A 14,931-nucleotide genomic window follows, 5' to 3' on the forward strand; every position below is an offset into this window, starting at 1 on the left:
ACCATATGCACTGGGCTACTGCCTCGACACAGGATACACAAATTAGAACTTGCTCTGCACAATGTTTTGCAGGTCAAATATAAAAACAAACAACAAGCTTAGGCGTATTAGCGCCATTCACCGCATCGCCTTGTTTTTTTTTCACCCTACTGGCACCAAGATTTGAACCAGTGACCTTTCGGTTTAGAGCTTACCACCTTACCGACTCGGCTATTCTGCCACGGCATGATAAGACGGTGTAAAAGTTGTTGTGTACATTATGCAGGTCATTCTTCAATATTAAATGGCGAACTTCTGTGTCCGAGCCTTGGCGCACGATCTTTGATAAAAAATAGAAAGCCTAAATTGAACTTTTCGAGGTTGCATCGAATGCTGATAATTCACTTTTATGGCATTTTTCTGACAAAATGAAGAGCTTATAGCCTTCGGAGAGCTTCAATCATTCGCTTTTTCGAAGTCTTAGCGCGTTTTAAATCATTTATAGTGGCCTTGATTTTGAGAAAAAATGCCAAGACTATAGCCTTTGGAAATTTTCAAGTTTTTAGAGTTGCATCAAATGCTGATAAATCGTTTTTAGGTCCTTTTTCAGACAAATTGACGACTTTATAGCCTCCGGAGAGCTTCTATCTTTTGCCTTTTCGTCGTTTTAACGCGTTTTAAATCACTTATTGTTGCCATGATTTTGAGAAAAAATGTCAAGACCCTTTGAGAATTTTCAATTTTTCAAGGTTGCATTGAATGCTTATAAATCGTTTTTAGGACCTTTTTCAGACAAAATGGCGACCTTATAGCCTTCAGGGAGCTTCTATCTTTCGCTTTTTCGACGTTTTAACGCGTTTTAAATCATCTAGAGTTGCCATGATATTGAGAAAAATTGGAAAGACTATATATACCCTTTGGAAACTTTTGATTTTTCAAAGTTGCATCAAATGCTGATAAATCGTTTTTAGGACCTTTTTCAGACAAAATGACGACTTTATATCCTTCGGAGAGCTTCTATCTTTCGCTTTTTCGACGTTTAACGCGTTTTAAATCATATAAAGTTGCCATGGTTTTGAGAAAATGTGGCAAGACTATAGCCTTTGGAAATTTTCGATTTTTCAAAGTTGCATCATATGCTGATAAATCGTTTTTATGGCCCTTTTGAGACAAATTGAAAACTTTTTAGCCTTCGGAGCGCTTCTATATTTTGATTTTCTGACGTTTTGACGCGTTTCAAATCATTTGTATTTGGCATGATTTTGAGAAAGAATGGCAACACTACAGCCTATAGACCAACGTTCACACCATCGTATCAAGCCGTGGCAGCAGCACAGCGGTAAAGTGTTCGACTCACAATCGGAATAGCAGTGGTTCAAATCCCGCTTGCGTACACATGTCTAAGCAGTGTTCTTAAATCTTTGAAAAATTTTATTTTCTGAAGTTTATTCGCACATTGTTGAAAGTGACAGATTATTTGTCACTGAAGTTCCCACCACAGAGGTAGCATAATGGTATGAGCGTCTGCTTCCAATGTGGGAGGTGCCGGGTTCAATGCCGTACCGGTTACCGGCCGGAAAGCCACCGGATTCAAAGGCAAGAGGGATGTGTTACCCGGACCTGGCTCAATCCACAGTGGAACACCCCTCGCCCTGGGGATTTCTCGGGGTTAACGCGAGCGCTTCGCAGTTGTGCTACGGCACGGTGAGGCTTGTCATGCTCGGGGGGGTTGCTTGAGCTACATGGCGGCTATTGGGTACCCTGGACCTTCGGCAAGTCCAGAGCCGCCGTAGCTCGTGGCCCCTACTTTTGCAAAAAAAAAATGCTTTTTTCGCGAAAAATAAAGGCATCATTTTATTTGAAAGCAGATTTTTTTTTTCAGGCGTGTAAGCCCAACTGCAAATTACCAATCCGTATTTCACTTTTAGTGTGCGGCATTGCGCGCATTTCAGGGTTGATACTTATGTATCTGGATGATATCCTGGTGTCCCGGCACTTTCTGCTCTGTATTTCGAACCATCAACCTTTTGGTTATGAGCTGAACACGATATGCACTGGGCTACTGCCTCGACACAGGATACACAAATTAGAACTTGCTCTGCACAATGTCTTGCAGGTCAAATATAAAAACAAACAACGCACTTAGGCGTATTAGTGCCATTCACCGCATCAACTTGTTTTTTTTTTCACCCTACTGGCACTGGGATTTGAACCAGTGACCTTTCGGTTTAGAGCTTACCACCTTACCGACTCGGCTATTCTGCCACGGCATGATAAGATGGTGTAAAAGTTTGTACACCTTATGCAGCCCATTTTTAAATATTAAATGGTGAAATTTTATGTCCGTTCTACCACGACTGTCTTTTCGAACAGGAAAGCAGCGGTGAATTATCGTTAATAAGTGTCCCTACAAGAAAATCGCAAACAATTATCGATTGTAAAGGGTCCGGTATCCTCCCACCAACGCCTCCTCTAGAAAGATGCCTGCCGCATGAGACGAAAAACAGCTGCCACACCCTTTCTCTCCTTCATTTTAAAATGTTCTCGGTCGCTAGCATCACCTGTGGCGAACGCTGCAACAATGCAACACTTTGCATAGCCTCCGAAACAGCGGTGCAATGTTGCAGGTCTCGAACAACTCTCGACTGACGCGCCCCTATGAGCCTCGGATGAAAGACGCTTAGCTGGTACGGCCGCCACCGTGATGATAGATGAATGGATGGATATGGCTGTACCCTTTAGATCGGGCGGTGGCTAGTGCCACCAAGCCGTAATACTTAATGAACCAAAAACTAGATTTATTTTTTTTTCTTTAAAAAGTGAGTTTGAGGATTCGTACGTCGCAGTGAAGGGTTTAATTTTCACTCGTGCCTTGACTTTAGCCGCCAATCAGATAACCTCCTTCTAGTTAAGCCTACCCGCTTAAAGTCTATTTTGCCCTCACTGTCCCTAAACCCCAGTGCTTTGAAAAAACTCTGCGCCATCATCCTGAACTATAGGATGAAGCCCTTTACAGAACATGATCAAGTGTTCGGCAGTTTCTTCTTCCTCTCCATACGCACTGCATACTGTGTCTACCCCTTCGTGTTTGGCCCGATATGTCTTGGTTTGCAATACTCCCGTTCTGGCCTCAAACAGTAGAGAACTTCCTCGAGTAATATGATAGATCCTTTCCCTGGCAATTTCCTGTTTAAAAGTTCGATATATCTCTAGTGCGGACTTCTTAATCATGCCAATTCTCTACATATCGGTCTCGGCTTCCTTCACCTTCTTAACGGATAATTCTTTTTGATTTGACCCCCAGTTGTTTTCCAAATATTTACCAGACAATTTTCTGATTCGCTTCCGCCATTTTGTATCGACATTCTTCATGTACAAGTAGCTGAATACCTTCCTAGCCCAACGCTCCTCCCCCATTTCTCTCAATCGCTTCTCAAATTTTATCTTGCTGCTCGCTTCCCAGCCCTCAAATGATATCCATCCCATATCACCTTGTACTCCCTGATTTGGTGTATTCCCGCGGACGCGTGAGCTCCTAAGGCAAGCCTACCTATTCCACGTTGCTCAATTTCTAATCTTGCTTGAACTTCTGATCTCATGCACAAGACCGCATTGCCGAACGTCAGACCAGGAACCATGACCCCTTTCCATATTACTCTCACAACATCATACCTATTGTAATTCCACAGTGCCCTGTTTTTCATTGCCGCTGCATTCCTGTTACCTTTAGTCGACACGTATATTTTGTGTTCCCTTAGGTACTCGGCCCCATTTCTTATCCATACGCCCAGATATTTGTATTTATCTGTTATCTCTAGCGTGGCCTCCTGTATTCTAAGCTCACTACCTTCATTGTCATTAAAAATCATGGCTGCTGATTTTTCCTCACTGAATCTGAAATCTAACCTATATCCCTCATTACCGAAGATGTCCAGGAATCTCTGCAAATCTTTCTTGTTGTCGGCCATTAGCACTCTATCATCTGCGTACATCGATGCTGGTAGTGCCTGTTCAATGAGTTTTCCTTGTTTGACGAAAGCGAGGTTGAAGCCCAGTCCACTTCCCTCTAATTTGGTCTCTAATCCTTGTAGGTACATGATGAATAACAAGGGTGACAGAGGACGCCCCTGCCTAAGCCCCTGTTTCACCTCTGTGGGCTTAAATACCTGTTTTTCCCACTTTTTAACTACCTTGTTACTTTTATAGATCTTCTTTGAAAAATTAGTGACTACATCTTCCACGCCTAGTGTGTCCAGTATTCCCCACAATTCCTCTTGAACCACGCTATCGTACGTTCCCTTGATATGCAAAAATGCTAGCCACAGGGGCCTGTGTTCCTTTTCTGCTATTTCGATGCACGGCGTCAGTGAGAACAGATTGTCTTCCAACCTCCTGTGTTTCCGAAACCCATTCTGCAGTTCCCCCAGCACCCCCTCATGATAGTGTCGGTCGCGAGTTCCACCGCGCGGAGCTTGTTTAAAACTTAAGGCAGGCCAACTCCGCTGGGAGCGCGAGCCATTCCCCAGGCATCTTTCTAGAGGAGGCGTTGCTCCCAGGCACCACACACTTAGCAAGAGGCAAGCGTTGGCCTGAAGCCTCCTTCATACAAACACGCACCCGAACCCATTGTGGTATGTAGCCACTATTACCCAGATCAGTACATTGACAGGAGCAATTTATGCGAAGAAAAGGTGAACCTACGTTGCATCCTGTGGGCCTGTCCAAAGGCGGTGCAACAGGGTTGCACAATCAATACTGATGAGTAGTGGGAGACCACGCTGTTCAGCAGACCCAGGTGAACAGCTCTTGGCAATAGACGCCAGACTCTGCCCGGACGGCGCTGCTAAAAACGGGGCCACAAGCGCCCTCATTGCCACGTCGCTATAACTGGGTAGTGCAAAGAAAGACGTCCGCAAGCGAATGTCCCCCTTTTCCTCTCGTGTTTAGACGTGGTTTCCTCAAAATTAAAAAGCTGGAAAGCTTCTTTTCGTCAATCTACCATTGTTTCAGAAAAGTAGGAACCATATCGAAGCTAAGCGCAATACCGCGCAAAAAAAAAATGGTTCAGTTTTTTCAGCAAGTCAACTCACAAGTGCACGCGCGCATCGCAAATGACATCGAGTTCGAGGCGAGCACTTGGACGTGCGTTCTGTTACGCCTAAATGCGTTAAACTTGGGCACACGCGTAAGGACAAAGCGATGAAGTACATGCACAAGCTCGCTTTATTCGGCACGAACGGTTTCGGATGCATCCATCTCTCACTTCCTGTGCATTGAACTGTTTTATTGCGCATCCTCGAATGTTGTGTAGACGATTGTCTTCCGTTTGTACATAGTGCAAATGGGGATATATTGGCGATGCGTTGGGGACTGATGGGGATTCACTGAGAAACACCTAGAACGTTCGTTGGGGATTGGTGGGGATTCGTTGTACACCGAGAAAGTGGATACGTACGTATCCACAAGGAAAGGCCAAACTGAAACATCCCAGATAGCTCAGGCAACTGCGGAGCCCACGGGCAAGAAAAACGTTACGTTGGAAACGGCCAAAATTCACCGATTCAGTTGTATGAGCGATGCTGTGCGGCGACACGTTTATCGGGTGCTCCACCAGTCTGCATTTAACTGTTGCACGACACCACCACAGTCAGAGGCTCCGCAGAGTTTCATAGTCAAGGTTACCACGGTTATCCGTCTAGGCTACATTGAAACAATAACGAGATACCCACATTATCATACTTCCTCGAGCGATCAGCTGTGGAGAAGCAAAGTGGTTCGCTTACCCAAAGTGCTCGCAACAGCCCGTATTCGCTCTTGCGGCTTTGCTCCGCAACAGCTACGGAAATCGGTAAAACTAAAGCCCTTTACGTTCATGGCAATTCACATGGTGTCGACGGAGAGCTTTCTTAGTAGCGCGCGGAGCTGTTGCATCTGCTCGGTTTTCGCCGTTGTTTTTAAAGCTTTCAAATAAGAACTGCACGTGCCTTCTGTCGTAGACAATCGCACCATTTCTCGCCGCGAATAAGCTAGAGAACGTTAGAGCTCTTCGATCGTGGCATGCACCAGGAAGCCGTGGCGACTTGATGGGCCTCCGCTGCAATATTGTCTGTGAAACGGACGCACTTTTTGGTACGAGCCTAGCCAAATACGGCGTCACTCAAGGCAATTATGCCTTCGGTTCACGGCACCTCTGAATCAACCTAGCACTTTATTCACATTTAATTAACTCCCTCATGTTTATTATATTAAATGGTCATTCGATTCACCGGAATTTTCACTTGCCTCCCTTAACGTATAGTTTGTAGTTTGTATGAGCCACTCCTCCGCGCCCTCTACCACCCCGGAAACTGTTCCTGCACGAGTCATTTTGTTCAAGGAGGCGATTACCCAGTTCTAAGAGTGCAATCTTTCTCAACGCATGCTTAGAATATGTTTGCGCCATGTCGTCCGCGCTTAAACATGGCGCCGCCTCCTTCACTGCACAGTCGCTTCACTGCACAGCCGTTGAACATTTGGCTAGGCGTTGATATAGTGTACTGGAATATGGGGTAGTGTGTTCAGGGAGGAGCCGTGGCTGACGCAGTTTGTATCGATAGCCGCGAGATGGCGCCACCTTAGCATGGGCTGTCACTGCGAGGCGGCGCTGCCCATGCTACGGCAGCGCCGCCTTGGGAACCAATTTTTTTGTCCACGTGCGTCGCTTCACGCGATGCATGGCGAGAGAGGGTGCCTGAACACACTACCCCATATTCTAGTACCCTATAGCTTTGACCAAGTGCACTTCGTCAACGCCCAGCCATATTCAACTGGTGCCTGCGTTTACTTGTGAACGTAGTTGCTCAAAAAGCAATACGCATATCTCAGGTGCAAGATCAATACGCAAGCATTACGTGGCGTGTGCTTTTACAAGAAAATAGACACGTAATTCTGAAAACCCCAGTGTACCTTCAGCTGCACTGCTAATGCGACACAATGCACAAAGAAGGCCGGCAAAAAGACCATCTCTTTCGATTACATTTGCAGCAAAACACGCGGCTTCGCGGTCATTTTCCCTACCTCCTACAGCAGGTCCCGAGCCAGCAGCTCATTTACCACACACAAAACACAGGGTACTGTAAAAACCAGATTTATTTTTAAAACATCTTTCCCGCGACCTAGCTACAAACTATCAACAGGCAAAAAGAAATCTAACGGAGGTTTTTACAAAGCAGGTTCGTGAAATGCTGCACAAACAATTCTGGTCCAGCAGAACAAACAACATGCTCAAGGAAACGGCAAAAATATGTACACAATAGACATGTGAAATGCGAGCGTTGCAATGAATGTGTCGTAATGTCGTGTGCATAGCTTTTCCAAACACAAACGCCCTCCCGCGGCTCTCGCTCGAAACCCAGCCTTGGTAGCACGGACGTCGCACTCGCTTCACGTCACGCGACGAGGAGCGGAGGTGACGCCGCGCCTGGAACAACAACGTCTGCTTCGAGTGCACGTTTCGTTTGCAGCTAAGCAAATTCGAACGGCACGAGCGTTGAAGGCGAACCGCCTGTAAAAGGAGGTTGACTGTGTTCTGTGAGGGTTATGTACAGCGTGAAACATGCCAAGCGATGAGGGTTTTAAGCTATGTACAGTAGTGCTGTTTGATATCACAAGTAAGGAATAAAATTTCCTCGACTCATACCCCGTATTCAGAAACGCCCATCGACTTGAACTTGGATTGCCACAGCCTTCAATGTAGCACAAATGCATCGAACGTGCCACTGCGTTCGAAAGTGCACTGCATTGATGGCGGTGGCAAATAAAGTTGAAGTCGGAGCGATTCTGAATACGGAAAATAGCATCTCAATTATTTTCTTTTTGTCACTCCATCGAAGATGCCTCCATTCACTAAGCTATAAACAAGTGGAAGTGGGAAATTTGGTTCACAGTGTGTTCTGTGGTGAACAGCTGCAGAATCTCCAGCACAGATACTTAACCTTAATGGCATGAGACTAAACTTTGCTAATATAATTAGCGTTTCAAGAGGTAACACTGCATTCTTTTGCGCATTTACAACCTGGCTGGCACAATGTCACAAAATCAGTTGTCGCCAACACCTGGCTAAGAGAAGAAGACCCAATTATTACCTTTTATGTTAATTTATTATTTAAGTGAATTCATTGTATATTTATTTGGATATTTCATTCAATTTAATAATGTCCAGCAATTAAAAATTATAGTATCATAAATTATCCTAAATTATCCTAAATGGGGTGACACAGTGCGTCAAGAGAGACAGACATTGCCAGACCTTCTCTCAACCATGGAAGCCATGGTCTGTGCGAAAAAAAATCCATGCAAAATACTTCCTAAGTGTTTCTGCGAAAAGAACTAGTAGCAACAGTGCAACAAGAAAATAAAAACAAATCACTTAAAGAACCGTAACCAGAAATCACAGCTTCTCACTGCACTGAAGTCGTCAATCAGTGACCACACTTAGCACTGCCTGGCCTGATCAAACGAAGCTCGTTTGACATTACAATAACAAAAGCTAAGTGGCTAAATCAATTTGCAAGAAAGAAAACACATTCAAGAAGCTTGGTGAATGCACACACTTATACTTCCTTGGCACTTGAAGGAAAATTTATATCGCAATCAAGCACACGCTACCCATTCTTTAGCGAGAACACATCCATCGCATTTAGCACCGTTCGAACACCTGTTCACTAGAGAGCCAGCACAGAAAGTTTAGACACCGCAAGACAAGAAAAAGCTGAATATTCTCATTGCTTCCCCCAGACGGCCCTGAATTTGGTCTTCTAGGTTGTTTTAAAATGAATTAGCATGTACCATGCAGTTCCATCACATACTCGCATAAATTGCTAAAAAACTCTAGCTTTGAAAGACGTAGTGGCCTCTAAACTTTTAATGCTGACTGTACATTCATTCATTAATGGCAGGGATTCAAAAGCCAAACTCATACTTCCAAAAAAAAAACCTAAAAATTTCAACACAAAAACACTGAAAACTGCAAGGCTGAAAAAACACAGCAATCAGACTTCCCAGAACTTTCAAAATCTATAGTGCTGCAAACTCACGAGGAAGTTATAGAAGTGTTGTAACATAAATTGCCAATAACTATGATTACATTTCTATCTTATTATTTCTTTTTATTTTATTAAATCAATGTCAGTTTTCGAAATTGCTTACTGTATTTTACTCCGTGATATTGGCGGCGAGTCGGAAATGATATTCACACATCCACATTTCAAGGTTCTTTAGGGCGCACAGAACACAAGCACGACAGACAGACAAGCGCTCGTCTGTCTCTAGTTCCCGTGTTCTGTGCGCGCTAAGAAGAGTTAAAATATGGACACGTACCAACTCGTCCAGCTATCACTTATATTCACACATCTTCTAAAACCCAGATCTCTCTAAAGTAAGTTGTAGAAAGTGGGCGTATTGAGAGCCGAAACATTCTTATATTATCGGCAAATGCTGGGGAACAAGCAGAGACCTTAGACATTTTCAAAGCAATCAAAGTGCGTAGCTATATGGCTGAGAAAACACAGAAGCAGGCTTTTAAGAAGAAGTTACTAGTCTCCCACACATTTAACAATTTCGCTGATCCCAATGATTGCATCCACTACAATGCACGCACTGCAAGGACGTGGCAGCAAGTCTGCTGAACACCAATGCATGTCCCGCCTTTTGTCACAAGATTTCGGCAAAGTGGACTGACAACAGGGCTTGTTGCAGAGATGGTTGGCTAAGACTTGAGCAAAAAACAGATAAGGCGCAAGGACGACTGAGACAAAGCGCAAAAAAATCCGACAGACACGGGCGCCAACTTACAACTGTTTGTTTACAGAAACCGTGCCAATCTATAGGCTGTCAAACAAGCTAATCTCTTAGCAAGAGATTCTTGTGAAGATTTCTTAGTTATGTCTTGCTGCTATAAGATTGCCTTGTTTGACCGTATACTTGAATTCCTGCAGTTTCTGTAAATAACAGTTGGAAGTTTGCACATGTGCCTGTCAAGTAGTATAGTAGTATCTTTGCTTTGTCCCCGTCGTATTTGTGCCTTACACGTTTTTTCCTTAGATTGACAAAGCTATCAAGATTTACATTAGCACATATTTTCCAGTTGAAGTACACAAAACAAGCTTTACTAACTAGACCCCTACCTCTATTATGCAAATTAAAAACATTAAAACCAGAACATACGCTCACACCTCGTGCATGTATTTCAGCTCATTTCTCTTGAGACAGAGGAACAGTTCTCTCAAACGCCACACAAACGCTGCGTGACAACGCAAGACACTGTCAGTCCACTGGAAGATTGTCCATGTGATGGCCGTTTGCACTATATACATTGACAATGTACCCTTTCCGCGGGATCTCGACCCAACGAATGACAAGTGAACACATTGCATTCAAGTCAGCCTGAAGGACACCAAAGCCAATTTAGCAAAAAGAACAACCTGATTAAATTTAGGTCAGGCAACATTTGCATGCCTAAAGCAATTTTGCAGCCGCGAGTGGATCAATCTGTTAGCGCATCGAAAACATGCTTGAATCTCTACATGTGCACGATGTTCGGTGTGCAAGTGCCAATTCTTGCACAACAAAGGCAACATCAGTGAACTTCTTGCCTCCCTCGAAACTTTCTCTCGAGTTTTTGTCCGCAGAGGTCTGTGCTGAAAAAATGATGCAACGATGCGAAAAAAAAAAAACCAAAGGTGAAGTGCATGACCAGTCCATTGACACTCTGCTGCTATATACAAGCGGCGCGTCAGTGTGACAAACAAAAAAGAAACAAAAAACAGGACGGCAGAAATGATGGTACACTCTACAACATGCTCCGAGGGTGATGTCAGACGGTGATGTCACCGAACTCCTGGTTCCAGCGCTCGTAGAACTCGAGGCTCTGTGACGACACGCTGCAGCGGACTTTCTTGAGTGAGGTCATGAAGTCCTCGAGTGTTATGTTACGCATCTACCAATGAGAAGAGCAAAACAATGCACACAACAGGTTACACAGAAGACAGTATGGATTAAGATCTGCAAGCTACTACCACGGCCGCTGAATCAAAGCGCACAAGGTGCAGCCTGCTGCGTGGAGTCGCTGAGCGTTAAGGACGGAAGGAGAGTGTTGTTGACAGTTCCGGCCGCACCTTTCGAGGGGGGCGCTAGTAGTAGGGGAGACGTGGGTGAGGCACGTTGCTGAGAGCACGCCTTTATTGCACAGCGGTGAGAGTTTACGGGCAACGATAGCCGGTAGTCCCGTTAATTGTGATGTGTTGTGCCTCTTACAAACTGAAGTGTAGGTCAGCTGGGTAGTTTAAGTGGCAGCATGCTGAAGAACTGTTCCGTTCCCTTGGACACGTCAAACGCCAAGAAAAATGCCCATTTGGCCTACCATGAATTTCAGTCAGATGCTGAGCGCCGACAAGCTTGGCTCAGAATTATCTCCAGGCACGGACGGTACTAGAGGAAAAGAAACAAGGTGGGAACCCAGATACCATTCTTTGGTTTGTTCTCTGCACTTCACTGAAAATGACTTCAAGAAAGGCGATGAACCGAGATTGCTTTTACCAGCTGCTGTCCCGACGCTGTTACCGAATTACCCTTCATATACGCAAAAAGGTAAGCGCTCCTAGAATAAAGAAGCCGCCTTAAAGAGAAGTAGCAGATGGCAGTACGTCAGTTCACACGAGCAATAGTGTAAGTGGCCCACATAAAAGCTCACATGGAGATGTCGAGCCGAACTCTTCAGCGAAGACGAACATGCTGCAGCTGCGGGATTTTCAAAGGCAACATCCGACTTTGCACTGCCTACTGAAAGCGAGCACCAAACAAGCTCATGTACAGCTAAAATGACCCAACCCTTGATCTCAAGGAGATGATGGAAGACTCGATAGAAAAAAAAAACTAATCACCTGCAGCTAATATCCTGCAACATTCAAGTCCGGAGAAGTGACAACGTGTGTAAACTTCACTCTGCCCTATTCCCTTATTTTACAACGTGCCCAGCACTACGGCGTGGTTCGGGCAGCCTTCAAACCACAAACCACACCAGTGATGTTTTTCTGAAACTGCTGCTTTGACCGCAGCTAGCCAAGTGGACAGGCAAGGCAAACGCAACTGTGCAGCGTCTCGTAAAGCTGCCACACAAGCCCCTCTAGAGGAAAGTGCTATGCCTTCGAAGCCAGACGGCGCACCACTAACTTCATTTTTTTTTTAATGTACTTTACAATGTGAAAATACTCAGCCATGAAAGAAAACACGTGCATGCTTAGACCAGTGAGTGATTTTTTTTTTAATTAAGTTATAATTCAATTTACGCACAAAGCGTTGCATTTCCCTACTTTCTGCATGCACGTTGCAGTATTGAAATCGCACAAAGAAGTTTTGCAATTGCAGTTTGTGAGAACATTGTGCAATGCATTCGGGACCCAACTTAAAACACATGAATCAGCCCTGTGATGCAAACACGAGACAAACTTTGTCATTAACGCTTTCTAGTTTTCAAGCATGAGGTCAAAGCTGGCTGCTTCCACGACGAGCATGTTTAGTCACGATCAGTCCGTTGCCCACAGAAAAAAGGAATAACCTCTGCATCGAAGGAAAAGTCCTGTTGTAGCGTAAAAGAATGCACTGAGCAGGCCAGAAATTTGACGTGTGCACTTAAAGCAATTTGACGCAAACGCAGCGAGCACGCGACGCCGCTTCCCAGGTACAAACCGTCCTTGAGCAGTGGCACGGTGATGGAAGTAAAGTGAACTAGGCCTTTCCCAGCGTTTTCGGCACACGCAGAGAGGCCGCACCTGTGCGCTTTGATCTAGCGGCTGTGCTACTACAGTCAAAGTTCATCACAGGTTCGTTCTAACATGAATATAGCTTTGTTGTATGCAAAAATTCAGAATAGAAAATTTCTGGCTCATCATAGAAATGCCACTCACAATTTAATTATTTTGACTGATAATTCATTTTAGTACCACATATTCATTCATTTATAGAGAATCAATAGACCCTTTTTGACAATTGTAAGGTTAACTTTCCTGCTATACAGTTTTCCCGAATAATGGCGGCTGGTCACTTTCTGCATACAGATCATCCCAGCCTAGTTTACTCGCGCTATTACATAGGAAACGTAGGTTCATCTCTCTGAACATTAATGCACATAACAGACTCCATTCCAAGCAGGGCTAATATGCCGTGCACGAAAGCGCACTCGCACATTGTGAAAAGGGTCTATTGTATGTATGCTATAAAAGGCATCGTTTGAAAATTGAATTATCCAGAGCAAGCACCAAAAGCGATGAAAAGGCTGGAAACAGTAAAGCAAAACTCTGGGTGGCACCCAGTGGTACTGCTCAGAGTCAAAAGACACAACATAAACATATACATCGTGTAAGTGAGCAATTCTAATGTTATTCAAGCCAGTCCAGTGCAGTGCAGCGGAGCATACCAAACTACGAACTCCAGGAATACCGGTTAACCCCATGAAGACATCTATCTCTCTCACAGTAGGCTCGCCAGCAAAAAGAAAGCAAGTTGTTACCCTAAAGCACTTACTACTTCGAATTGCCGCCCAATGTTTCCGAACCTCGCACCTCCGTGAGATAACAAAAAATTATGACGAGACTGCAGCATTCAGTGCAATACCAAATCGGTGAGGTTGGCAAATAGATGTGCTGCATTACTTTTCGCGCATGCACCACCTCTTTGCAACACCAGTTCTACCGATACATGCGAATGCGTCTCGCAGCAACGCCATGACGTCATCGCTATCATAATTGAACAAATCCGACCATGAACACACTTTGCAAACACACTTGCATTAGTTGCCTCTAGAGTTTACAAGCTCTAGAAAGGCACTTTCGCTGTCGCAGTGCTGCATGTTCTGCACAGGTATGAATTTTTTTTTTTTTTTAATCCCTTGGTGTGGGACACAGAAATGTTTTCGTACCACATGTGGTCGCCGACAGTTTTGCAGTTATGCACTCTAACCTCACTATAACGTAGTTTCATCTTACATGAAAATATGTTTGTTATACCCGAAATTTCATTATTACTATATATTACTTACACTTTCTATTGCAAAACTATTTATTTATGGTGCTTCGTTATAACCAATATTTCGCTACATCCGGGTTCGTTGTATCACGGTTTGAGTCTATTCACTTTAGTACGCTGTTATCACTGGCACAGGTGTCTACCATTGCTTATCTGCTGGTTATCAAAACCCGTCTAGAAAACGAGAGGGTGTTTCTATCTAAAGTGCAAAACTGAAATAAGTTAGCTTTAAGTCACCCATTCTCTGTCAAAACTTGTTGCAGCATTTCTTGCAAGCATGCAACGCTCATGCTGAAGTCGGATTCGTGTCAAATCGCCAAACACGAATTTGGAAGCTACCGCATGTTTGATGCCCGCTATTTGTAGCTTAACAGTCTCTACGTATACCAGTCCGCTGTAGCTGATGCAGCGAACTCATATACCGTTTTTACGTGATTTAAGTGACAATAGTGCCAGAAATAGTGACAGAAATCTACGATCATTTGAAAACACTTAACACACAAGCTAGAGCTATGAAATATCAAGAGTTTCCAAGACATTAGCATATGCTGCTTGTTTTAGAGTCACAGATGATGGTTACAGCAAACTTTAGAAAGCAAGGAGTTTGACAGCAAAAGTTGCCCAGTTTGTCTCAAGGGCTATGCAAGCATAAGCTTTTTCTGGTACACAGACTTTTCCTATTTATAACCCATATACTATAAACCTTCAAAAACCAGAAGGCTGTCATTAATTTGATTGCAATAGTACATATTCTATGAAACACCACTTTCACTCCACTTGTCAGTGTTTGTTAATCTTGCCCACAAATGCACTAAAACCTCAATATAACAAACCCGAATATGAACAAATATTCATTATGAAGTAAATGAAAAATAGTGCACCAACAGACACAGT

At 44.1% G+C, this 14,931-nt stretch overlaps 1 protein-coding gene across 3 annotated transcripts in view; it reads right to left on the reverse strand.

Moving 5' to 3' along the window:
* Window positions 1-7,089: 7,089 nt before the first annotated feature.
* Window positions 7,090-14,931, reverse strand: part of LOC119164354 (spastin) — a 92,254-nt gene continuing 84,412 nt past the window's right edge. For all 3 annotated transcript variants that reach the window (XM_037416527.2, XM_075871497.1, XM_037416529.2), the window contains exon 16: window positions 7,090-10,954. In XM_037416527.2, the coding sequence (XP_037272424.2) occupies window positions 10,832-10,954 (123 nt within the window). In that variant the 3' untranslated portion in view covers window positions 7,090-10,831. The remainder of the gene's footprint in view (window positions 10,955-14,931) is intronic.

The sequence above is a fragment of the Rhipicephalus microplus genome, chromosome 8, assembly GCF_043290135.1.
Source record: "Rhipicephalus microplus isolate Deutch F79 chromosome 8, USDA_Rmic, whole genome shotgun sequence".
NCBI classification, from domain to species: Eukaryota; Metazoa; Arthropoda; class Arachnida; order Ixodida; family Ixodidae; genus Rhipicephalus; species Rhipicephalus microplus.